The sequence below is a fragment of the Camponotus vicinus genome, unplaced genomic scaffold (assembly GCF_025532165.1).
Source record: "Camponotus vicinus isolate PSW18456_S1 unplaced genomic scaffold, iyCamVici1.0 SCAF_2, whole genome shotgun sequence".
Classification (NCBI taxonomy): domain Eukaryota; kingdom Metazoa; phylum Arthropoda; class Insecta; order Hymenoptera; family Formicidae; genus Camponotus; species Camponotus vicinus.
Window position 1 is genome coordinate 11,385,975 of NW_028141956.1, and position 26,168 is coordinate 11,412,142.

At 28.9% G+C, this 26,168-nt stretch overlaps 5 protein-coding genes across 12 annotated transcripts in view; 1 reads left to right on the plus strand and 4 right to left on the minus strand.

The window, feature by feature from the left end:
* Window positions 1-26,168, minus strand: part of LOC145967058 (uncharacterized) — a 150,436-nt gene that overhangs the window by 12,090 nt on the left and 112,178 nt on the right. The gene's annotated exons all lie outside the window — the stretch shown is intronic.
* Window positions 1,222-10,848, minus strand: LOC145967059 (uncharacterized). Of its 4 annotated transcripts, none has more exons than XM_083091675.1 (5): window positions 10,125-10,848; window positions 9,665-9,790; window positions 9,145-9,258; window positions 4,296-4,412; window positions 1,222-3,815 (listed from the first exon to the last, which is right to left on the minus strand). In XM_083091675.1, the coding sequence occupies exons 1-5, from the start codon at window positions 10,166-10,168 to the stop codon at window positions 2,009-2,011; spliced, it is 2,208 nt and encodes a 735-aa protein (XP_082947801.1). In that variant the 5' UTR covers window positions 10,169-10,848; the 3' UTR covers window positions 1,222-2,008. The 4 variants fall into 4 exon arrangements, with proteins under 4 accessions (XP_082947801.1, XP_082947800.1, XP_082947802.1 ...); XM_083091674.1 differs by having other exon boundaries at window positions 9,145-9,261; XM_083091677.1 differs by lacking the exons at window positions 1,222-3,815; window positions 4,296-4,412 and adding an exon at window positions 8,399-8,645 and having other exon boundaries at window positions 9,145-9,261.
* Window positions 6,901-8,240, minus strand: LOC145967066 (uncharacterized). Its single transcript, XM_083091694.1, has one exon. It carries the CDS (start codon window positions 8,238-8,240, stop codon window positions 6,948-6,950), a length of 1,293 nt encoding a protein of 430 aa, XP_082947820.1. The 3' UTR covers window positions 6,901-6,947.
* On the minus strand, window positions 12,655-17,759 carry LOC145967065 (uncharacterized). 4 transcript variants are annotated; one of them, XM_083091693.1, is made up of 3 exons: window positions 17,111-17,302; window positions 16,440-16,658; window positions 12,655-15,970 (listed from the first exon to the last, which is right to left on the minus strand). In XM_083091693.1, the coding sequence occupies exons 2-3, from the start codon at window positions 16,634-16,636 to the stop codon at window positions 14,707-14,709; spliced, it is 1,461 nt and encodes a 486-aa protein (XP_082947819.1). In that variant the 5' UTR covers window positions 16,637-16,658; window positions 17,111-17,302; the 3' UTR covers window positions 12,655-14,706. The 4 variants fall into 4 exon arrangements, with proteins under 4 accessions (XP_082947819.1, XP_082947818.1, XP_082947817.1 ...); XM_083091692.1 differs by lacking the exon at window positions 17,111-17,302 and adding an exon at window positions 16,725-16,888; XM_083091691.1 differs by having other exon boundaries at window positions 12,658-15,970; window positions 17,107-17,302.
* Window positions 17,584-25,402, plus strand: LOC145967063 (protein GPR107). Its single transcript, XM_083091686.1, has 10 exons — window positions 17,584-17,818; window positions 18,505-18,645; window positions 20,339-20,496; window positions 20,587-20,738; window positions 22,059-22,291; window positions 22,362-22,495; window positions 22,575-22,842; window positions 23,029-23,301; window positions 23,396-23,565; window positions 23,835-25,402. The coding sequence occupies exons 1-10, from the start codon at window positions 17,723-17,725 to the stop codon at window positions 23,977-23,979; spliced, it is 1,770 nt and encodes a 589-aa protein (XP_082947812.1). The 5' UTR covers window positions 17,584-17,722; the 3' UTR covers window positions 23,980-25,402.

The following is a 26,168-nucleotide window of genomic DNA, read 5'->3' on the forward strand; positions in this document are numbered from 1 at the left end:
TGTTCTTCTCATTACTATGGTATTTTTCGATATAGGATAAAACTTTATAAAAAACAATCTCATCGAAAAGACACTCTTTATGCTAATCATATCGTTACAAATAAAAATATCAGTTATTTTCTACTATTATATTTACATCTCAATTTATATGAAAAATGTTTAAGAATTGAAGCTATTCGGCAAATTAAGCTATCATATATGTACATAAAAACATGAAACTATAATGCAATAACAGAAGTATGTTTTTTCATAATTATTGACAAATGTAATTAAAATAATAAGGAAAGAACGCAAATAATTTATGTTATGAAACATTGCAAACCATGTTAAAATTTGTGATGATATATATTTGATACGCAACATACATCTTTCTATTCATTCTATTTCATATGATATAAAGCATCGGACTGTATTTGACAGATATCCGATCTGATGAATATGATACGTGCATTCGATCTACTGTAATTTTAATGATATATTTTACTGATTTTTATCTGATCAGATGATTCTGTTTTTTATATCTCACAGTATCTTTTAGCATATAAATTATGCGGATTGTTGCTGTAATAATGTTTCGTTGAAATTTTATACAAATAATATTAAAAATCGAAATAAATGACTTAAAAAGTTGATCAGTTAATTGTCTTTGCATGTGAGTTTCATAATGAAAAATTGATAGAACAATTGTGTATATAGATGTTTGTGTGTGTGTGTGTGTGTATAAGGTACATTCAAAATTACTTTCTACTTTATTGTCATTTGTGAAAAAAACTGTCATGATTACCAATTAATTAAACGATATCTTTGCACAAAAAATGCGTTCGAGCTAAAAAATAATTATTATCCGAACGTAGAAAAATGATAATATTATATAAATAAGCTGAAATTTATCGTATTACATATTGCTTTCAAACAATTTTGTTGATAAAAAAGTGAGTGAATATCTCGTAATCGTTAGCATGGAAAGATATATACATACGTAAAATGATAATATATCATTGCAATTTTAATTAATCGTTAAAACGATTGTTGGTTAAATATTTCCTCCCAAACAAAAAGTAATGTGATTTTTCGGTAAAAGCGAGTAATTTTATTCCAAATTATAATAAAAAATTTATGATTTTTCTCTTTTCACGTACATTCAATGAACATCCTAATATACGCTACAAATTATTTATCTACATAAAAACACATCTTTTATATATATCAAACCAACCCTGTGATATTGTTATTTATATAATTTTATAATATAAAATAATTACGAAATAATTACGAAAAATGAAATAATTATGTACGATTTTCTAATTGTACAAGAACGATCGATGATAATAACATAGCGCAGCGTAAAGCTTAATGAAGCATTACGTGTCACTACAAAGATTTGTACATACGCAATGATCGCGGTCGCTCGCTTATAAATCGTCATAAATCCAAAATAAAACTTAGCCAAGTCCGAGATATTACGTATGTCGGGAGTCTTAATTAATGTGAGATTGTTTAACATCGCGTAACAGCGCGCTGATTATGCGTTTTGCCAGACATACGCTAAACAATATATACACATTATCCCAAAAATCACCGTTCGTTTTTCGTACAATCTATAAAAAATGTAAAAAATTCTTTATGCGTTCATTCACATTAGATCATCATAATTGTAAATTGGAAGTTAACTAGCAAAATTAAGTCTTACTTTTTTCTATTCAAATTATCAAATTTATTTTTTGGATCGCAAAGAATAATGAACTAACGAAATAATTTAACAATATCGAAACGCAATTTGATGTATTTATAAAATTTAGAAAATATTTTCAATTATTTATGGACTTAAAATTATTGCAACATGTTACAATCAAGAATGCATACAGAAAGAAATACATATTGTTTAATCGAATATTGTTACATATATATTAGATGCAATATAATAATTTGAATAATTTCTTTTCCTTGAAAAAAAATTATGTATAATTTTCATTATTTAGCAATCATAAGCATTTTTGCTTAACCTTGCTTAATTCTTATTATCTTCTATTAAACGTTGTTTATAATAATTGATCTGCTCTCGGGAAAAGATTTGTTTAATATTTTTTGCCGTGTTTATAATGTATTTTTCTAAAGTTTCTTCGCTTAAAGGTTCGAAGGGAATAATTTTACTAATAATATTTGCTTCGATGAAAGTATCTTTTACAATGTTTATAGTTCGGCTTATGTCTATATTATACGTCGAATCGTCATCAAGTTGCTCAATTTTGAAAACGGCCAATATGGTAAATTGCCCATTACCATATGCTTCTTGATACATTTTCACAAAGTTTATGACATCTATGGAATGCTCTGCTCTTAAATTCTCCAAGACAACAAAGTTCGGATGCGAAGATGAGAAATCGTTATCGTTTCTTCTCTTAAGCCTTTTTTTAATAATATCCACCGTATATGATTTATCAACGCTTGTACAACCAACAAGAGCTACTACTTTTAAAAGTGGTGTATCTCGCTGAAGATATTCGGTTAAAACTCGTACGGTTCTATCATGATCGAGTATCTCTTTTTCCAATTCAACAACATCAGATGCAAACATGTTAGTACATTTATCATTCTGATCTATATGCAAAAGTTCAAAATAGAAAAACAATAAAAGTAGAAATAAAAATAGAAATGATATAAATAAGATTGTGAAACATTGCGGCGAACATTTCAACGAACATTTCTGATAAATTTCATTTTTCGTAACTTGAATATCTTCCGGTTTCTTATCCTTTCGAGCCTTATCGGTTAACATAATTAGTTTCGAAGGAATGAGTTTTTTAATAATAATAATAATTATGTTTATTCGTAATAATATTAAAAAAAGAAAAATTATTGATTTAAATCGCGTGACTACAGAAGTCCGCCATGCTAATTGTTCCTCAATGTTCCTCTTTGATGTAAATTCTGTATCCATTAACTCCTTATTCATTAACTCATTTGATCTATTATTGTGAATATTTGCCGTACATTCTTCCGCCTCTGTATTTTTCATTTGATCGTCTGCAGATATAAATGGAAAATTTAAAATAAATGATATCTCATCAGTTATTTCTTTTTTTGTATCCTGATCTTTCGATTCGCTTTTACTGCTTTCAGTTGTAATGTCTGAAATAATACCTCGAATTATTTGAATCTGAGGTTTATGTTGTGCAATAAAATGTTTAAAATCTGTATTGTATTTACATATATTGCTTATATTTTTTTCTATTCTCGAAACATCAGATGTCAGATTGCGACTAATATTTGTAATATGAATATTAAATGATTTAATGATCATATTATAATATTTCATAACATAGGACGATTCCGTAGAACTTGATTTCATAGAAACCGATTTTGATGTCTTATAAGTTATTTCTTCATTTTTATTAGGATCATTTTTTAATTTATTGTCGCTTTTACTGCTTTCGGTTGTAATATTTACATTAATATCTCCAAATATTGGACTTTGAGTTTTGTCCTTTGCATTAAATTGTTTTATAATTTTAATGTATTGTCGAATAATGATTTTATATTTTTTCAATTGCGATTCTGCAGATTCTAAGTTGTGATAAAATTGTACATATGCAATAATCAACATTTCTAAATATTTCTTACATATGTTATTAAACAATTCCAAAAATGATTTCTCAAGGGACAATTCCGTAAAGTTTGATTCCGGAGACGATTTTACAAATGATTCCGTAGCAGATGATTCCATAGAAGATGATTCCAGTGATTTTATTATTTTGATTTTAGATGACTCATTACATTCCATAGTTTTTGCAGTTGCAGCATATATGTGGTTCCACCTTTTTAAATGAAAAGAGGCTGATTAATGACATGTGTTATCTTTTTTAATTACATATGTAGTACACTAATCGTCGCATTTAATAAAGACAACATTCGTTATTTTTTATTGAAAATATTTGTAAATTTTATTATCGATGATACAAATATTGTCAATAATAAAATATTTGCAAATATTATTACATATGTAAATAAATTTTCGGTTTTGCATTTATATCTAAAATAATTTAATCTACTATTCATAAAAATTGTTTTAATTGCAGAAATATTTATACTCAAAAATTATAAGCTTTAATTATATTACATAGAAAAATAATACGCGCATATACAGTATTATCTCTAAACAATTCTTAATATTTCATTAGATTTATGAAAAAATATAAAAGCAAAAAATAAAATTTTGTTTATAGAAATATTAAATTTTATTATCGCATACAATGCGAAATTATATTCGATATAATTTTATTCTAGAAATATAATACCCAGCGTAACCATTCGACATGGGAGGAAACGACAATTTCGTATCTGATCTATTTGAATTATTCATATTCAAAGGCTCGAACTGCTCTTCTTTCATAACATTGGACTTGAAAGATTCTCTGCGAAGAAAACACATCAATATGTTAATAATATAACAAGTTACATTGATATATGTTTAGAAATTAATAAGTCCATATTTATTTGACGAATCGGAATATGAAGTCGAGAAGTTTTTAGTCAATAAATTTACTTGATATTTGTTTAGTTTTGTAAATAATTTATGTTATTAGCTTCCCCCCTTCTGTCTGAGAAAAATCTTATCAATTATAATATCAGTGTGATACAATTAAATATTTAAATGCGTGAAGATAAACCAGAACAAAGCAATGCACGTTTTTCAAATCAATTATAAAGACACAAATCAGATATACGGATATAATATAAACACAAATTTTTAATTATTTTAATCTTAAACACCATTTTTAAATTATTTGTTTATGTGATAATCTTTGCGATTTAAATTTCAATGTTATTACTAATTAGTGACAAAATTTCGTTTTGAAAAATCTGCTAAATATCGATTTTTATCTATCTTTGACGTCTTGAAATAAATTCCTTCAAAGAATAAATAGAATAGTGTATTACAAAATCTGCTTTTTTTCATACATACATCTTTGTTATTTTTATTATATTTACCTTCATCTTTTGAAATGTGAATATATAGTGTTGTCATTCCGATTACAAGTACAAAATCACAAAGAATTCATTAAGAATCATTAAGAATCATTAAGAATCGTAATTCGATTTTGCAAATATACGAGTTTGGAATCTTACCAACATACAATCTGATTTAGAAACTGATTTAGAATCTGATTTAGAACTGTCAGAGATCAACTTTGTTGAATATTTTTCGATCAATATGTTGATTGTTCTCGAATAAAACAAAACTTATAAATATACGATATTTGTTTTCTTTTATTATTTTTTATTCTATTTTGCTATGTTGATGTTATACTGACGTGGGCTTATCTGTTATCTCTGCAAATGATGACTATAGTGAACTTAAAAATTTATATGCTGAATATACTAATATGTATTAATTGCACTGAAAATATGATTCTTTTAAACGATACATTTTTCATTATTATTATCGTATGTTTAATTACCATTCAGAGACAGAAGATATCTTGAAGGATTTGTGTTCGTATAAAAGTTTCAATAAATCGATAATTATTTTCTATAGAATAAATCAATTATTTTTATTTGAATAGCAAAAGCTTTTAATCAAAAATACATAACTGAATAGCATAACTTTTAATAAAAAATACATCTTTTTTAAACAAACATCATTCTATCGCTTCACGTTTTATTTTAGTAATATTTATTCACAAACATATGTATATAAAATACAAATATAAAATAACAAAAACAAACAATCTAATTATTGCGCGTAATCGAAACTTTCTTACATATATATATTATTATTATTACAAATTGAAAGTATAGAAAGATTATGTGAAATATAACTTTAAAAAATTAAATAATAAATTCAATGCGCTCCTTACAAAAATCATAATATAAAACTAGAATATAAACCAACTATAATAGCTATATCCATGAAGCATTGAAATACATGCTCTTCTCTTATAATCTATTAATGTTGATTATAATAAATTTATCGGATTTATAGTTTGTTCCCCATAGTTTTAAGATTTAATACAGTCAGATTATTTTGACATTACACTTAACAAACAATCTGATGCACACATTTAACAATTTATTTATTTTATACGATAAAGAAATAAATCATTACAAATTTTATAATTTTAAAGTTAAAAAAAAGAAAAATAAATCGCAAACGACTTTTTATTAAGAACGATGAATGTTAACAACGTAACGCAGCGTAAAGCTTAATATTTAATTTAGCATTACGTGACATTACGAAGATTTACATACGCAATGACCACGGTCGCTCACTTAGAAATCATAATAAAGCCAAATGTTATCATAAAATAAAACTTTGTAAAATCCGAGATATTATGTATGTCGGGAGTCCTAATCAATGTTTGTTTAACCGTGCGTAATAACGCATTGATAATGCGTTTTGCCAGACGTACGCTAAACAATATATTATTCCCTCCAAAAATCACCGTTCGTTTTTATTAAAATCAAATAATGTATACGAAAATTTCATCATCGCATTTCATTCGCATCAACGTATTATAACTATAAATTGTAAGTTGACTTTAAGTACAGTCTTATTCTCTTTTATTGTCAAAGTTATCAAAATTATTTTTAACTCGAAAAGTATAATGAACTAACGATATAATTTACTAGTATCGAAACGATCCAGTAAACATGATGGCGTCTTAATTAACATTATATTGACGTATAATATATTAATTAATAACATATTATTGACGTACAATACGTCATTAAGACGTTTTTAGACGTTATCATGTTTATTGGGGATTAATGTATTTATATAATTTTGAAAATATTTTCAATTATTTATAGACTTAAAATTATTGCAACATGTTATAATTGAGAATGCATATAAAAGGAAATATTTTTATTGTTTAATGGAATATTATATCAGATGCATTATAATAATTTGAACAATCCCTTTTCCTTGGAAATATTATATATAATCTTCATTGTTTAGCAATCATAGGCTTTTTTGCAATTGTATTATCGTCTATCAAATGTTGTTTATAATAATTGATCTGCTCTCGGGAAAAGATTTGTTTAATATTTTTTGCCGTGTTTATAATGTATTTTTCTAAAGTTTCTTCGCTTAAAGGTTCAAAGGGAATAATTTTACTAATAATATTTGCTTCGATGAAAGTATCTTTTATAATGTTTACAGTCCGGTTCATGTCTACAATATGCGTCGAATCATTATCAATATGTTCAATTTTAAAAACGGGCAATATGGTAAACTGCTCACTACCATATGTTTCTTGATACATTTTCACAAAGTTTATGACATCTATGGAATGCTCTGCTCTTAAATTCTCCAAAACAACAAAGTTCGGATGCGAAGATGAGAAATCGTTATCGTTTCTTCTCTTAAGCCTTTTTTTTATAATATCCACCGTATATGATTTATCAACACTTGTATCACCAACAAGAGCTACTACTTTTAAAAGTGATGTATCTCGCTGAAGATATTCAGTTAAAACTCGTACGGTTCTATCGTGATCGAGTATCTCTTTTTCCAATTCGACAACATCAGATTCAAAAATGTTAGTACATTTATCATTCTGATCTATATGCGAAAGTTCAAAATAGAAATACAATAAAAGTAGAAATAAAAATAGAAATGATATTAATAAGATTGTGAAACATTGCGGCGAACATTTCGACGAACATTTCTGATAAATTTTATTTTTCGTAACTTGAATATCTTCCGGTTTCTTATCCTTTCGAGCCTTGTCAGTTAATATAATTAGTTTCGAAGGAATGAGTTTTTTAATAATAATAATAATTATGTTTATTCGTAATAATATTAAAAAAAGAAAAATTATTGATTTAAATCGCGTGACTACAGAAGTCCGCCGTGCTAATTGTTCCACAAACTTTGATTGCGATATAAATTCTGTAGTATCCATTAATTCCTTATCGTCCGTAATTTTCGTTTCATTATCTGGTTGCGCAAATGAATTTGATGTATCATCGTGAATATTTGTCGTATATTCCTCCACCTCCATTTTTTTCATTTGATCGTCCGCAGATATAAATAGAAGATTTAAAACAGATGATGTCTCATCAATTGTTTCTTTTTTTGTATCCTGATTATCTTTCGATTCATTGTCGGTTTTACTGCTTTCGATCGTAATGTCTGGAACAATACCTCGAATTTTTTGAATCTGAGTTTTGTATTTTGCTATAAATTGTTTAAAATTTATATTGTATTCACAAATTTTGCTGATATTATTTTCCATTTTCAAAATATCAGATTTTAGTTTGCAAATAATGTCTTGAATTTCAATATTAAATGATTTAATGATATATATTATATTATAGGACGATTTTGTTAATTGTTTTATAACTTTATTGAATTTTTTAATAGTAAATCTATATCTATCCAATTGAAGTGTTGCAGATTCTAAAGTGTTACAAATTCTGTGTATGCAGTAATGAATGATAAAAAATGTCTCTCATATGCATTATCACACAATTCTGAATGAGGTAGTTTCACAAAAGGCAATTCCGTAGAGTTCGATTTCGAAAGAAATGATTTTGCAGATGATGAGTCCATAGAAGATGATTCCAGTAAGGTTATTTTTTCGACTATAGATGATTCCATAACTTTGATAATTGCAGCATAGTCTGCACATATGTTGCCCCTTTTTTTAAATGTAAAGACACTGATTAATGACTTGTGTTATCTTATTTTTGTGTTATTGTTTTATTGTTATCTTATGTTTTTAATTGCATGTATTAGTCCATTAATCGTCGCGTTTTGCTAAATAAAAACAATGTTCAAATTTTTTATTCTTTATTAAAAATATCTCTAAATATTTTATTGTCGATGATAAAAATATTTGCAAATATTATTACGTATGTAAATAAATATTTTGTTTTGCTTTTCCATCTAAAACAATTTAGGCTGTTATATAGAGAAATTATTTTAATTGCAAAAATATTTATACACAAAAATTATAAGTCTTCGTTAAGAAAATAACACGCGGTGTTGTCTTATTTTAAACAATTCTTAATGATTCACTCGATTTATTAAAAAATAAAAAGTCAACAAATAAAATTTTGTTTATAGAAATATTAAAATGTAATATTATGCGAATTATGCAAAATTATATTCGATGTAATTCTAATCGGAGAATATACCTAGCGTAATCTTTTGATATGGGAGCGGATAACAATTCTTCATCTATCTCGCCATAATTATCGATATTCAGAGGTTTATGCTGCTCTTCTTCCAACATGACAGGATCAGAAGATCTTCTGCGAAGAAAACATTAATCTGATATAATATAACAAGGTACATTGATATATGTTTATATATTAATAATTCCGTAGTTGTTGTGCGAATCAGAACATAAAATCGAAAAACTCTTAGTCAACAAATTTATTTGATATTTACTCAGCCTGGCAAATGAATAATGTAAATTTTAGAATGAATTTTACAAATTAAGATGTCACTGAAACAATTATATAATCGTGTTAAGATGATACGAAACAGAAAAGTAAACGTTTCTCAACTCGTTGATATAAAGATACAAAGTTTCTAAATATTTTAACATCTTGGACATCATTTTCTAAACACCTTATAAAATAATTAAATTTTATTATCGCATAGAATGTGATGTTATATTCGATATAATTCTAATCGAGGAATATATAATACCCAGCAGAATCCTTCGACTTGGGAGAAGACGACGATTTCTCATCTGACTCGGCAGAAATGATATTCAGAGGCTCGTGCTGCTCTTCTTTCATAGTATCAATATATAACAATAAATCCATTTCTGTCCTGCGAATCAGATCTTACAATCAAGAAACTAAATCAACGAATTTATTTGATATTAGAGAGTCTTGAAAATAAATAATGTAAATCTTAAAGAAAAATCCTTCACATTTAAGTTATTAGAAAAATTAAATATAATCGTGCTAAAACAAAAATAGAACGAAATAACGAACGTTTTTCAATTTAGCAATTTAAAATATGAACACAAAGGTTTTGTCTAATTAATTTAAGAGACTTAGACATCATTTTTGAAACACTTTATAGATGTATTAAATTTTATTATCACATATAATATGCAATATTAAGTTCGAGTAATTCTAATTGAGATATATGTATATACCTATTGTGTTCTATCCTATTTGATGAAATCTGCTCCTCCTCCATACTCAAACCTATCGAAAGGCCTTCGAAAGTCACAGTTCAAAATAATAAGTCTACGTTTGGGTATGGAAAAAGACAATGATTACTCGTCTGAGTCGATAAATTTATCGATATTCAGAGATTCGAGCTACTTTTTCCGTAATATCAGATTTGAAAAGTTTTTTGCAAAAAAGACGGCAATTAATAACATAACAAATTTGTATTAATTTGTTGTATTAATTATATAACAAATTGTATATTAATTATATAACAAATACAAACTTTATTAATAATTAACAAATTACATACTTTATTAATATTTGAATAAGTCCATATCTGTTCTGCGAATCGGAACATGCACTTGAAAAATTTTTAATCGATAAATTTACTTATTTGTTTATATTTTAGAAATATTTAGAAATATTAGATATTTTTTTATATTTTAGAAATGTTTTATGTAAATCTTAGAGAAAAATGTTGCCAATTGAAGTATCAAAAAATAAATATAAAAAATAAATTTAAAAAAGTAAATATTTAATCGCATTAAAATCAAAACAAAATAATGATCACTTTTCAAATCAACTATAAAGACAAATATCAAATATATAAACACAATGTAAACACAAATTTTTGATTATTATTAATTATTATTATTATTATTTTTATTTATCTTAAACATTATTTTTTAAATATTTGTTTGTGTAATAATTGTTGCATTTCACATCTCAAAATTATTATTAGTCATAAAGTTTCATTTCTGAAAATCTGTTAAACATCGATTTTTATATTTGAAATCTTGAAATAAATTCCTTCAAAAAATGAATCCAAAATTGTTACAAAATCTGCTTTTTTCATCATATATATCTTTATTATTTTTATTATATTTATCTTTTTTTTCTGAAAAGCAACTTATACTCTTGTCTCATTTCGATTACAAATACGTACAAAACCACAAATTATTAAGAATAATCGACTTTGCAAACATTATGAGTTTGGAATCTTACCGAGGGATACAATCTAGTTGACATATATATTTATTAATTTATATATTATTTATTTTTCTATTCTACTAATTGGAGGAGGCATTAGAGAAGTTCTTAAATGAAGAATTTATTTGATGTTTGTTTAATCTTATTGCAAATGATTAATGTAAATCTTAGCGAAATTGGATTGTCAGAGAGAGAAATTAAATAATTAATAATATTAATTGTTGCATCTATATTAGATTACAACGTCAAAAGCGAGAAATCATATGAGTTTTATTGTTGCAAAATACATCGAATTTACTAAGTTTTTTTTATGAATCTATTGTTTGATACCAAGCAAATTTTTTTTTAGTAATATATTAATAATAAATTGTAGACCTTGATAAGTTATATGATTCATTTTTGCTGAAAATATATAAATAGACAGATATACAGATGAATTATACATGGATTTATTAATACAAAATAATAAAAAAGGAATTTTCTTCGTATTTTACCATTCGATATTGTGTTAAACATTAATGGTTGTATTCAAAAATATTTATATTTTTCAATGCATTTTGCAAAAATAAAACTCATAAAATTTCTTGTTTTTGACATTATTCAAATGACTACAATGATTACACAGGAGTCTTAAGAAAATTAATTTGGTTTTAAAATGTCACTTAACATAATTTTACCATCGCACAATGCAAGTGTCGGGAATCATATTAATCAAAAAAGATGTCATATGTTCTCGAGAAAATAGAACCAACAGAAATTTTTAACATTGTTGCGTTGACAATTTTATTGATCTCCTCAGATTTCAAAACGATTATCTCTTTTCGGCGAGTTGTTTTTGAGTTATTTATTTCTAGTAAAAGCAAATAGGAAAATAGCAATATTATAAAAGATAATGATAAAACATAGCAGAACAAAGCATGGTATATTTTAAATGTTATATTTTCGCAATACGAACATTTTGTATTCAAAATTACTTAATGGCAGTGATAAAATTAAATTTTAATAAAGAAATATAAATATGTTTAATAAGTTAGATTAAATTTTTGAATAAAGTGTTCATTATTGTTCTACTGTAATTAATTATTTGATTGAGACCTATAATAGAAACATGAATAATTTGTTATATTATATTATTCCTGAAAAACGCCATTTTTTTATACTACTTATTTTGCAGCATTACATAACGAACATAACTTTTGATTAAGTCATCTTCATCAACATATACTTAAAAGGCATAAAAGGCAAATAAGTGACATTTCTATCAAAAAGAAACGTGCTCTTACCAAAATTCTAACATTGATTAATTTCTAAGTTGTGTGAGATGATGTACAAAAACATAATTAAAAAGAAAATAGAATTATGGATCAAAAAGCGATGATATTTATGTACGAAACCAAGAATCTTATATATAAGAAATATATTAGTAAATGTTAATTATAGAATAAATGTTAAATACAGAGTCAAAAAAATTTTCGCGGAACATGTAATTCACTTTCTCGTTTTTCAGTTGCAATATAACATTCAAACGAAATTGATTATACGAATATTAATTTATCATTTAAAGATTTCCATATGACTTTTTTCCAAATGACTAATGCTAAATTATTTTTTTTATTTACAAAATTTTATTTAAAGAGAAATATTTTTTTAAACAAATTATCACCATGACTCACGATTAATATTTTGTTTCAGTCATTTATTCATAAATATATATAAAAAGTACAAATATATAGTAGCAACTATCTAATCTAATTTTTATCCGTAATCTAGTTTTTCTTATATATATAATTCTCATTATACACACACACACGAATCAAAAAATAAAAAAGATTGAGCAAAATATAATTCCAAAAAGTAAATAACATAAATTCAATTATACTTTTTAAAAAAATTCGTCATTTCGAACCAGAATGTAATCGTTAATACATATATTTGTAAGGAATTAAGACATACACCTTTTTTTTATAATCCAGTTTGTTGATTATATTAAATTTACTGGATTTATAATTTATTCTCCATTGCTTCAAGATTTCGCTCAGATTTTTCTTAATTTGTGCTTTTTACATACATTTTAACCTACAATACTATTTATATACTTCAAAGAGAGAAACATGTCTTTAGATATCAAATCTATACTTTTATAACTAAATAAAAAAATATGAAACATTCGCGAATGATTTTTGCATAAGAACGATCGATAGTAACAACACAGCATTGTGTAGCATTTAATATTCGACATTACATGTCATTACGAAGATTTATACATCTTTACCGGATTTATTTTCCATTATTTCAAGATTTTGTTCAGATTTTTCTTAATTTGTGCTTTTTACATATATTTTAATCTACAATACTATTTATTTTATATACTTCAAACAGAGAAACATGTCTCTTATAGATCAAAATCCTTTATAACTAAATATATCTTTATAATTAAATAAAAAAAATACAAAACAATTGCGAATGATTTTTGCATAAGAATGATCGATAATGTAACAACACAGTACTGTATAACATCTAATCTTCGAGCATTACCTGTCATTACAAAGATTTATACATATGCAATGGCGGCAGTCTCTTGCTTATAAGTCATCATAAATCCAAATATGATTATGGAATAAAATTTAGAATTTTTTAGCAAAAAATATTTAAGATGTTATGTCGGGAATCCTAATCAATTTGTTAATGCTAACTATACAATAAATAAATAATATTAATATTGTTTAATTTGGAAGCAATGCATACAACAATTCATCATATATTCAATATTATGAGTATAAATTATGTGTAAGTTGGCTTTTTAATCAACTGAAGATCTAATTAAGCAACGTGAAAATCCAATTCGCCATATTTTTAAAGCTTGGAAAATAATGTCAATAGAAATTATCTTTAAGATTATCAATTGTAAATAAAAATATTAAGATTATCATAATAGAATACAAATGGAGAAAAAGAGTATATTATTTAATTAAATATTATTATCAGTCGTAAAATAATAATTTTACGACTGATTTAAGTCTTGTCTCTTTGAAAGTAATTAACAATATTATATTTAAGAATGATTGATAATTTTTATAAAAGATGATGTGTGATATGTTGTTTAGCGTAGGTCTAATGAAACGTGTAATTAGCATCTCGATTGCATTAAATTTTATTCCATAATCACCATTTGGATTTATGATGACTTATAAGCAAGTGACCGCCGTGATTGCATATGTATAAATCTTCATAATGATATGTATATAATACTCGAATATTAGATGCTATAGAGTGATGCTTGTTACTATTGATTGTTCTTTTGCAAAAATAATTCGCGAATGTTTCGTATTTTTTTATTTAGTTACAAAGGTATAGATTTTGATTTATAAAAAACGTATTTCTCTTTTTGAAATATATAAATAGTATTATAGATTAAAATGTATGTTGAAAGAACAAGGAATCTTGTCACCTTAGAAATAATTACCGACGCACTGATTACACGTTTCACCAGACGTAAAGAAAATACATCATCTTTTATCAAAAATTATCAATCATTCTTAAATATAATAATTATAATAATTACGTACAATCTCTTTATTGTCTACCAATCACCTGAATTTTGCCATAGGCCCCTTTGCAACCGGTATTATTTTCTATCAATTGTCGTTTAATAAGAGCGATCTGATCTTGAGAGAGAGTTAATTTAATATTTTTCGCAATTTTTATAATGCATTTTTCTAAAGCATCCTCGCTTAAGGATTCATAAGGAATAATTTTAATGTCGAGATTTGCGTCGGCAAAAGTATTTTTCATTATGTTTATACTTTTATTCAGATCTATACTACGCGTCGAGTCATCGTTCATCTGCTCGACATTAAAAACAACTAATATAGTACCGTATCGATTGTCGTATGTCTTTTGATGCATTTTTACAAATTTTATAACATCCAACGAATGTCCTTCTCTCAAATTTTCCAAGACGAACAAATCGGCGCGCGAAGAAAAAAAACGGTTACTACTTTTTTCATAAAAATTCTTTCTTATAATTTCCACCGTGTATGATTTACCGACACCGGTACCACCGACGAGAGCTATTACCTTTAAGAAAGGTGAATCTTGCTGAAGATATTTAGTCAAGATTTCTACAGCTCGATCTTGACCGAAAATATCTTTTTCTAATTCTACAATGGCAGTTGCAAAAGTATTGCTGTGCTTATCATCCTGATCTTCATGCAAAGATAACAGGAATACGAATATTAAAATTATTACAAAACATATGCAAAGTGCTTGTTTGATTTTTGAATATTGCGAAGCATTTTTCAAATGGATTTCTTTTTTCGTATCCTGATAATTTTTCTGTTTCTTGTCTTCGTTGTTTTCATTTATATGATCTGGATTATTTTCTTGAGTCTCACAAGTCTTTCTGAATTTTCGTCTCGTAGGAATCAGTTTTGTAATATTTTCGTTTGTTTCCGAAGGCTTGGATTCTAAATCAAAGACAGACTTCGACATATTTGTATGTGCTTGCTGGACAGCAGCAAACGATAATGATTCCATAGAAATCGATTTCGATAGGTCCATACATTCTGCAGGATCCCCAGGTTTCATAAATTTTTCTACTTCCATAACCTCTGTTTGATCGACTGCTAATATAGGTGCGGACGATGTTGTATCATGTTTCGTTGAATCTGGATATTTTTCTATTTCCATATATTCCACTGGATCGTCTACAGGCGTAAGTGCGGATATAGATGGTACATTATCGATCCTTGGATGCCAAAAATGTTCCGGAACTTTGTTGTTGTCGTAAAAGATATATTCTGCTCTTTTTGTTTGCATTTCTAATAATGCCGGCCCCCTAGTTTTAAAAATAACGGTTTTAAAAATAACGTACTTAACTCTATTAAATATCTTATTCCTTTTAATAGTCACAATTTTTTAATCATCTTGTTACGTTAAACGGAAGCATTATGTTTTGCATATGTTTTATCTTAAAAATATTTTTAAATTTTATTATCGATACTAACGATAAATGTAATATAAATACTACTATTAATTTTAATAAATTTTGGTTTTTATTTTAATCAATTGTGGCCTATATAAAAATTGTTTTAATTGCAAAAATATCTTTATTCGAAAATTATGGTTTTTAATTATACGAAAAAATAATATGTGCATTTATAGTGTTATTCTACACAATTTTTAATAATATATACACATTTTTAAAAAGACATAAAGACGAGCAAATAAAATTTAGTTAATAGATGTATTAAATTTTTGAATGCAACATTAAGTTCATAACTAATTTTAATCAAAAGATATAATACCTAGTGTAAATGTTCGGATATAATATTTGCTCGCTGTAGTGCCTATCCAACGTGGGTGATTTTAATTCTTTGGAAGTTTTGCAAAAATGGACTTGGCTGGATGGAAAGCTGAACGTCCTGATTATTTTAGTACGCGATGATTCCTGATCCGATTCGAAGGAATCATCGATGTTCAGAGCCTCGAGTTGCTTTTCCATAATATCGGATCTGAAAGATTTCCTGTACAAAAGAAATCGACTATTAATAACATAACCCTCGAGTTACAATGACATATGTACACTTTACTTTATCCGTCCCTGTTCTGCAAATCGGAGCAAGCACTCGAAAAATTCTTAATCAAAGAATTTATCTGATATTCGTTTACTTTTATTGTAAATGATTTATGTAAAATTTTATGTTTTAGCGAAAAGTCTTGCAAATTGAGACATCAGTGAAAAAATATAATCGCGTTAGACGAAACAGAACAGAACAATCAACATTTTTCAGCTGAACGATATAAGAACTAAAACATACGTTTTCTAATTATTTTAATCTTCAAATCATTCTCTAAACCACTTATTTATTTGTATGATTTTATATTTGAAAATGATAATTGTTGAAAAAATTCTACTATGAAAATTTTGCTAATTATTTATATCTATCTTTTAATTAAAAAATCTGCTCTTACTTGCCAATTTTTAATTTATCTTCAATTATTTAAATAATCTGCTATGTTCCAAATATTCCTATATTTTATCGTCTCTTCCTTTTTTTTCGGAAACATGACTGTACATTCTTATTTTGCTCCGATTACAGAAGAAACACATGGGGTCAAGGGCCGTTAAGAATCGTATTTCGGTTCTGAAGACGCTACTAGTTTGGACTCTTACCAGCACACAATAGGAACGAATTGTAACTGTCGAAGGTCATATTAATCGAAAAACACACATCGAATGCTCTCAATCCTGATGTAATTAAACCAACGAAACTCCCTTCTATGTTTGTTGTGTTTTCTTCTTTTCTTACGATTCTACTGTGCTAACGACACATGCTTAACAACACGGTTGTCCAGTCGAGTTCACTAATGGTTCGAATTCGCTCGTTCCTCCTTTTCATAGCACTGTCATGTCAGTCTGGTTCAATTCCGATGTTTCCAACATTTCGGGACGGTCTCAGTTCCTGCTCAGTTATCGATGAGCAAGGGCGAAGTGTTCTAGACGCGGCGCGCGCCGATTCCTTGTGATGTGACACAAGCGGTGATACAGCTGGAGACAATCAGTGAGAGTGCAAGAAGAACCGAAAAGATGCGGTCGAACGCTATTACGCTGGCACGTGTTTGTCTGTCGTTTCTGCTGATGGTGACTGTGGCGAATGCGAGAATTCACAAATCGGATATACGGGTTAGTTGCACTGGAAATGTGATTTTTCCAAAGGACATTTATCATTATCATTATTATTATTGTACACCCAATTGCGATTCAAGAAAAGAAAACCTCGAAGCGTTCGTTGAATCATTCGATGGATTGACGATTGTGTCACGATTGTGTCGCAGAATATTCCTGTGGGAAATTGAAATGAAAGGCGAAGGATGCCTGTTAATAGTGCATTGTGTCGTACATTACGATCGTATGCAAGATTATGAAAAAATAATATCCTATAAAATCACTCGTGGCAATGTCATGCGCCATAATTTCAGAGTACATCATATGTCATGTTACTTTACTACGTCATTTTGAAAGAGAAAATTATTGATTTTATCGATTCCTTATATTTATAATTAGCCATAATTGATAGATATATCTGAATAATTACATTGAAAATTTTTTATGGTAATTTTTGTGAAAATTATGACATTTATTGTCAAGGAATTGCGTTAGGATTATGTTAATTTATGCGAAATTGCGGACAAATAAATGCATTAAAGAACTTTTCAGAAATATTTCGTCGAAAGATGAGAGCGAACTATATAATCTCTACATGACTGTTTTGGAGCAACGGTTCTTTATTCCATGCTGTACTTTGTTCCCTCTTTCCCGTTTTCTACCTGATGCATTCCCTTTCGCTTAAGTTATCGTTTGTATTTCAGGAAGACAGAAGGCATTATATCACTCTGAGCACGTTCGGTTTCTACAAGGGTGGCATTTTAACTGTAAATCTCACGAATTTCAAGTTCGAGCCAGCAGATGCAGACAAAAAGCTGACACCGGAAAGTACGAATAAAGCCGTGGTGAGTTACAATAATAAATACTAATAATAAATATACGAGATGCAACTTAAATGCATTTTTAAATTATTTAAATCTTTCTGAAAAATTTGGAATTAATTTCTTTTTTTTAAATTTCGGAGTAACGGGCAATTATGAAGTGGAAAATAAATCTTGATGTAACTTTTTTCCGGAATTTTTGAAGTGAAATATTACAGTACTACTGTACGAGAATCATATAATAATTTTGCAACACATTTTGTCTGGAATTTTTATAATTTCTATATAATTCACATACTTTTATTATATCATTATTTTAATTACAACATGAAAAAAATAAAAAAATTTTAATCTTTTAATTAAAAACTCTATTAAGTCGCAAATTAATTTTTGATTACAAACAGCGTATGTATGTCGCTCTGTCGATAGACACCTGTTTCTATCTTCCGTACTTTGATAGTCCCGCCGAGAGCCACACGCGTTTATAAATAAGCGCCCAGGATGCTTAGTATATATGTCATCGACTTGTTAGACTCGACTTGAATGACTTGTTCACACATACTTTCAACATAGGATATAAACTGACACATGAAACTTCCTGGTGTATATTATTATCTTATCTTTGAAAGCATTCAGTTACACAATATATATACAGGGTGAGCCATTTTAATTAACGCACGCAATTATTTCGGAAACAAAGCATTTTAGAGAAAAATGTTTCAGACAAAAATTTTATGGTTTCAAGGGGGCCATAAGATGGTATCATTGGTTTGACCTTGAAGAGTTATTTGAAGGTCACATGAAGATCACCTTCAATTTCTTAAATGGAACCTACTATTTGTCATTGCATATTCTTGTAGCTTATCTCGAGAGCTTTCCAAAACACTATAATTAAGTACCTTTTCGTTAAGTACTTTTTGAGTTATGAGGCTTGAAATAATTTCTTAATTTTACATAAACCGTAAAATATCTTGTAAAATATTCATTTTTCGATTATCTTATCTTAATACTTTTAAGTACAAAATAATGAGAGGAATCAATTGGTGTAAAGAAAACACATAGTTGTTTTTAAGAAAAAATATGGAATTGTTAATTGCAAATTATATATTTTTTCTTCAAAACAACTATGTGTTTTCTTTACACCAGTTGATTCCTCTCATTATTTTGTACGTAAAAGTATTAAGGTAAGATAATCGAAAAATGAATATTTTACAAGATATTTTACGGTTTATGTAAAATTAAGAAATTATTTCAAGCCTCATAACTCAAAAAGTACTCAATGAAAAAATACTTTACTATAGTGTTTTGGAAAGCTCTTGAGGCAAGCTACAAGAATATGTAAAAGTATGTAGGGTGTCCCATTAAAAAAATTGGAGGTGACCTTCACGTGACGTTCAGGTGACTCTTCAAGGTCAAACTAATGGCACCGTCTTATGTCCCCCTCGAAACTATACAACTTTTGTCTGAAACATTTTTGTCTTAAACTTATGGATTTTGAGATATTTCAGTGCGTAGATTAAAATGGCCTACCCTGTATATATAACGCACATTTCATTTTATTTATTCTATACAAAAAGAGAGAAAAATTAATGGATATATTAAATTACATATATATTTATATATAAATAAATTTATATAGTTTTTTGCGCAAATAAATAATTTTTATATTGTTATATTTTTATATTGTTAAAAATGGTATTTCTATTCTAAATTGCAGTTTGGCTTCAGCTTGGGTCGAACGCTAATCGACGCTATTAATCCCTACGTGCACAATCACCTAGATGGGTGTCTGTTACAAAACGTTTCGAATTTCAAGACGGAACAGAAGGATGACAGCTCCATTATATATTTTACCATGGACTTAAAGAATCTAACGTAAGTGGCGCAGTCGCGCGCGCGACAGCGTTAGAATGCACTAGATGAAGAGTAAATTGGATTTATGAAATAATTCGTAAATTGTTACAGGATGCAAGTAAACTGCAGTCGCAATGTACACGCGGCACATATTTATAAAGACTCCAGTACGGTGCTGATGTATCGAACAAAGAGGAGCTCGCTATCTGCGAGATTCAGCGATACCGCGCTCTTTCCACGGAGAAAACGGAATGCATCGCACGGTGAGTCGTGGCGTATACACATTAAATCATGCGTAAAGTTATCTCTACCTCATACACAGTAATGCGAGAGCGATTGCGAGGTAATATAAATGTTGAAACAACGACGTTTCTCCCATCCATGCTTCATCGATTTTCATGGCGGTCCGTTGATATATTCCTCGTATATGTAATGCAACCAGTGTTTATAATTAACTTTATAACATTGCATAATATAATAAATCGCGTGCGGCAGTTGCAACATTTGGCATATGCTTAAAGACGTGGTAATTATGCGAAGAGACATGCTACGATAGAACGAAAGATATTTCATTTAGCCTCCGCGCATTGCGCAATATAGACTTGCTTCGATGTAGACATGATTCACTTAGAAAATTTCCGATCTAAATACTGTTGCTATTTGCTATGAATAGAGATAGAGTAATGAAATTCTGCCTAGGACAAGTGCGAAAACAGCATCTGGTAAATGTTATCAGCGATACACGTAGTATATCGAAAATAAACTATCACAGTATTCGCCAGATATTTTCGACACTTCCTCACGACCTAATATTAGAGATATAATTCGATTGCAGCACGCGCGGATAGAACAGGTGTAAACTGGAGACTTGGCTTATGATCCTTCGCGTTGCAAATCGTTTGTCATATATAACACATTATTATTATCCTGACAATTCTATTATAATATCTAATAAACAATTATTATGTTTTTAATGAAAAAGATATTTCGTCGCAATGCGGAAAGAATAGATAGCAATATTAACAAATGTGATGCGTAATGAAGAAAGAACCTTTATTATAGATAGATCACCATATCAATGTAATGTAATTATTTATCGTAAATGATTATATATTCAAGAATGTTTGAAAATATAATCATAAAGTAACACGCTGTAAATTGATATAAATGTAATTCAAAGAATTTGTGCGATAAAGGAGCCATCGAGGAACGATCGAGGCGTATGTTCCGCGCATTTCTCGCACAGACAGTTTCAACGATGATTGATGAGCGTACCGGTCTTGAAGTGATATCGTTGATCGAACATCGCAGATGAGAGATGCTATAATTAACGACTTGTCCCCGATCTTATAAATAAAGCGAAACTCAGGTATTTTTGTGAAGGTTCGGTTAGGTAACTATTTTTTGCGCTGACAAGTAAACATCTATATCTCATCTCAATTATCGTTCGCGAAGGAGCATTGCGTCGTCAAGTGACATATCGATAAATTTATCTGACAATGAAATAAGACCATAAAGAAACCGAGTCTTTCGCTTACCTTTTCATAAACTCAGTGTCAGATAAAAATCTTTTTGTCCAACAGTCGAAAAATCCGTCGTGTTTGGTGATGTTCCAAAACTCGGATCAGAGAGCAACGCGTGTTCTCGTTTGAGATTGCCGATGACGATGGAGACAACCTCGAAAGGTGAAAGATCGTACAACACGAGTTTCGTCATGTATGTGGCAAGCGAAGAAGAAGAGGGCCTGTATAATCTCTATTTTCACAATTGTCAAAATTATGATAATTATATGGAACCGCTGCTCGTGGATTTCACGGTAAGATTATTTGGAAATGATCAGGAGATTAGATGATTGTTCATCAGTGCTGAAGAAATTTCTTTCGTAGGTGGAAATAGCAGAGATTAATAATGACAACTTCCTCAGCGCCGGCGAGATGCCCTTGCCAGCTTTGTACTTTACAATGGCGCTGCTTTTCTTCTTGTCGGGCTGCTTTTGGGTGTTTATTCTTAACAAAAGCAAGTAAGGAAAAGAGCAATATCAAACATAATGATAAAACATTAGCACAGAATAGAACGTTAATATATTACTTCTACAACAGGCATTCTGTATTCAAAATCCACTATTTAATGGCGGTCCTAGTGTACCTGAAGTCTCTCTCATTGTTATTCCACGGTATAAATTACCACTTCATTCAGACCAAGGGTGAACACGTAGAGGCGTGGGCGATTTTATACTACATTACTCATCTCCTAAAAGGCGCCGTTCTCTTCATTACTATTGTACTTATCGGCACCGGATGGAATTTCATAAAGCATATTCTCACAGACAAGGAAAAGAAACTCTTTATGCTGGTCATACCATTGCAGGTAAAAATATCAATTTTTTTTTTATTAACATAATGTCTCTTTTGAAATTTTTCAAATTTCTTTCTCTTTCACATAATTTTTGTTTAAAATAAAAATGTTCAAAAATTGGGAATTCGATAAAACTGTCACATAATGTATAATGACTTTAAAAGACATGTATCGTAATAAAAGCGCATTTTCTCGTAGGTATTGGCAAATGTAGCTGAAATAATAATCGAAGAAAGCGATGTAGGTAATTTACGTCGCGAAACTTCACGGGATATGTTCATACTCGTTGATTTAGCCTGTTGCGGTGCAATTCTATTTCCGGTTGTATGGAGCATCAAACATTTGGAAGAGGCTGCTCGCACGAGCGATAAAGCAGCTATGAACTTGCGCAAGCTGATGCTATTCAAGCATTTTTACATTATGATAGTTTTCTATATATATTTCACCCGAATTATAATGTACATACTCAAGGTATGTGTTGAGTTTTATGAGTTACAATGACATCGATTGCCACGTATTACAATCGCGAATGGTATTTTGATTCAAATTGCTCTCACGTTTATAGATCACTGTGCGCTTTGATTATCAATGGCTAGACGAAACGTTTCGAGAAATGGCGACCTATGCGTTCTTCGTCCTAACAGGTTACAAATTTCGACCAGCATCTGCGAATCCGTACTTCACGGTGCCGAGTGACGAAATGGAGTCGAGCGAGGATGACAAGACCGATGTCGTGTATATATCGAATTAATTTGTTACAAATATCAAATTTCTTTCTTTTCTAAATTACTTCTAATTTAATTTCTTTTATGTTTGAAGAAAATATATCAAAATAAAACAAATTTTTATATTAATAATAACAAACTCAACAGTCCATCAAATCGCAATAAAAATAACTTGTATATTTAGAAATAATATTTTGCATATATTTCGAATAATTGATACACCTCTGTTTCATTCATTTTTTTTTATTATGATAATTCAACATGTCACGTCTTTTTCAGTATTTCCGGTGGTAACGGAATCAGCAGAGACTTCAGTAAAGTGAGCAAGGTGCCGAGGGCGGTTCGAACCATGAAAGTTCCGTCTACCGAGGAGGAGCGACATAATCTTTTCCACAGTTCGGAATCTTCTCGCGAGTATGACTGAAAATAATAGAGATAAATTGTGATAGAATGTGTCACGTGACCAACGCGCCTGCGAATTTTTGAGACTATATTCTATGGATTGAAGAGTGGCGATTATATAAAAGCGTGACGACAGGATGATGAAAAGGGAAATCAATGAGAATGCGCGGCTCAAACTCAGCAACTTTTCTATCCTCAGATTTATTTTATATTTCTCGAAATAAAAGAAAGAAAAAGTACCGATTTATATTCGCAAATCACTATGTTAGTGCGTTGCATATAACAATTGTGGCTGGATAGTTTATTTATATTCGCGATCAAGTTTATGTTTTCGCTAATTTCAAATTAATTAATAGGTGCTTTCCATTTACATCAAAACTCAGATAAATCTCACTTCTGTCTTTCTTTAACATGAATGTTGAAGAAAGACAGAAGTGAGATTTATCTGAGTTTTGATGTAAATGGAAAGCACCTATTATGTCGCATTTCATTGAATCACCGATTTATTGATCCTCTCCCGCTTTTGTTTATCATTCAATCCGACATTAGTGAGACATTTCTTCCTTTAATTTTTTCTTTTTTCTCTTTAATGAGATAGATACTTTAAGTAGGTAACTGCTCACCTTAATCACTTAATGTTACAATGTTACGGCTCCAACATGAGAACGCGAGCAGACGACAAGTACGCGCACTTTTTTCGACGCGTCTCTTGTAGTCAGTTTTCCGTAGGCATTTAGAGAAACATTTCCATTCTCTTCTTTTCCGTAACGCACGCTTGATTACCTCGGAGAATCTCATTTTGCTGACGGCGCGAGTACTTTTGTATCGTAATCTTAGGAACAAGGATCGAAAATTGAGCGGTGCAATAAACTTATCTAACAATATGTGTCCTCTCGCGATATATTACACGCGATATTATTATAGTAGAGTTAATAGTACAATTGTTAATACTCAATGGCAGATCTAAGTGAACTAAGTTTAAGTTTTACAGTCAAGAAGTCTTCGGTGCACAAATGCCTTGCTTCTTAAGCTGTGATGTGTTTTCAATTCCTTTTTTCAAGTTCAAGATTTATTTATAAAATAATATAAATAAATATATTAATATACTATTTTCTTAAATATTTTTATTTTATTTTATTTTATACATAAAATTCTTTCTTTAGTCGGGAGAATCCTTGGAAATATTAGATCATCGAAAATATGTAGATCTGCAACTGATTATTACTATTATACTTATTATTATACAAACGTTGTCGTTTCGCTACATCGTTACATCTAGGACCATATTTACTTACAACTGAAAGTTCCAAGAAATATGTTCCAAGAAATATTGCCCTCGCGGAAGGTAAATATGATCCTAGTTATATCTGTTATTACCAATAACTATGTCGTATATATCGAACGGGACACGAAGAGTTGAAAAATAAAGCAGATATTTTTATGAATGTTTCACTATTTATTTCTTCCCTTTATCGTTACACGTACGATAGAAGACCATCATTTCTATTTTGCGTAAAGGATTAGACTTAATAAGAGAAGTTAAGCATAAAATTATCACAATTTTGTAAACTGGAATTTATCCTGAAATTAATCGAAAATTTTTTATTTGAATTAATCATAATTTTCGTAAACTTATGAAATGGCTCTTAATACTCGCAATGTATTGTATTTTTCATCTCTTTATTCTTGATATATATACATTTATCTAAATTACTTAAGTACGTGAGAAATATCTCGATGATAATTATACTTTTTAATGATCTCGTCTGCAAGATGAATAAACATGAGACTTGATTAGATGAAAGTTCCTTATTTCCGGGATCGTGACGGATTGACATAATGATAGATTGTGTGAAAAAAGGATCGCTCCTTTATTTTAAATTTTTTAAATCGATTTAAAATGTAGTAAATTAAATTAGCAGTCGAGTGTTTAAACGATTTGACTCACTTAACTTAACGCTTCGTAGTGAAACTGCGGTTGAAAAAGGCCGTGAGGCAATAAAATAGATTTAGAACGACGCTGCTCCCATAGCGTCGTATACACCTAAGTTTTTATGATTGCTATAAACGTCGCCTGCGGTTTTGCATTAAAACACCAACAGGCGAATTGTCAGTTTCCCTGCGTAAAACGTGTATAGAAGCGAAAGTTAAAGAGATTCCACGGGGGCCTCGCGCGGTTTCCACAGCACATGAAACATGGCAAGTACACAT

What these genes read in the sequence shown, in the direction of transcription:
- LOC145967065 (XM_083091693.1), bottom strand. Translation starts at nt 16,636, where the DNA reads ATGGAAAAGCAACTCGAGGCTCTGAACATCGATGATTCCTTCGAATCG. An exon ending in TATCCGAACATTTACACTAG is followed by an intron (nt 15,971 to 16,439) that starts GTATTATATCTT and finishes TTTTAAAACTAG; the next exon opens with GGGGCCGGCATTATTAGAAA.
- LOC145967059 (XM_083091674.1), bottom strand. Translation starts at nt 10,168, where the DNA reads ATGGAGGAGGAGCAGATTTCATCAAATAGGATAGAACACAATAG. An exon ending in AAGTCGAAGGATTCTGCTGG is followed by an intron (nt 9,262 to 9,664) that starts GTATTATATATT and finishes TTTTCTTCGCAG; the next exon opens with AAGATCTTCTGATCCTGTCA. An exon ending in ATATCAAAAGATTACGCTAG is followed by an intron (nt 4,413 to 9,144) that starts GTATATTCTCCG and finishes TTTTCTTCGCAG; the next exon opens with AGAATCTTTCAAGTCCAATG.
- LOC145967066 (XM_083091694.1), bottom strand. Translation starts at nt 8,240, where the DNA reads ATGGAAAATAATATCAGCAAAATTTGTGAATACAATATAAATTTTAAA.
- LOC145967063 (XM_083091686.1), top strand. Translation starts at nt 17,723, where the DNA reads ATGCGGTCGAACGCTATTACGCTGGCACGTGTTTGTCTGTCGTTTCTG. An exon ending in ATGGACTTAAAGAATCTAAC is followed by an intron (nt 20,497 to 20,586) that starts GTAAGTGGCGCA and finishes AAATTGTTACAG; the next exon opens with GATGCAAGTAAACTGCAGTC. An exon ending in TTTATTCTTAACAAAAGCAA is followed by an intron (nt 22,496 to 22,574) that starts GTAAGGAAAAGA and finishes CTTCTACAACAG; the next exon opens with GCATTCTGTATTCAAAATCC.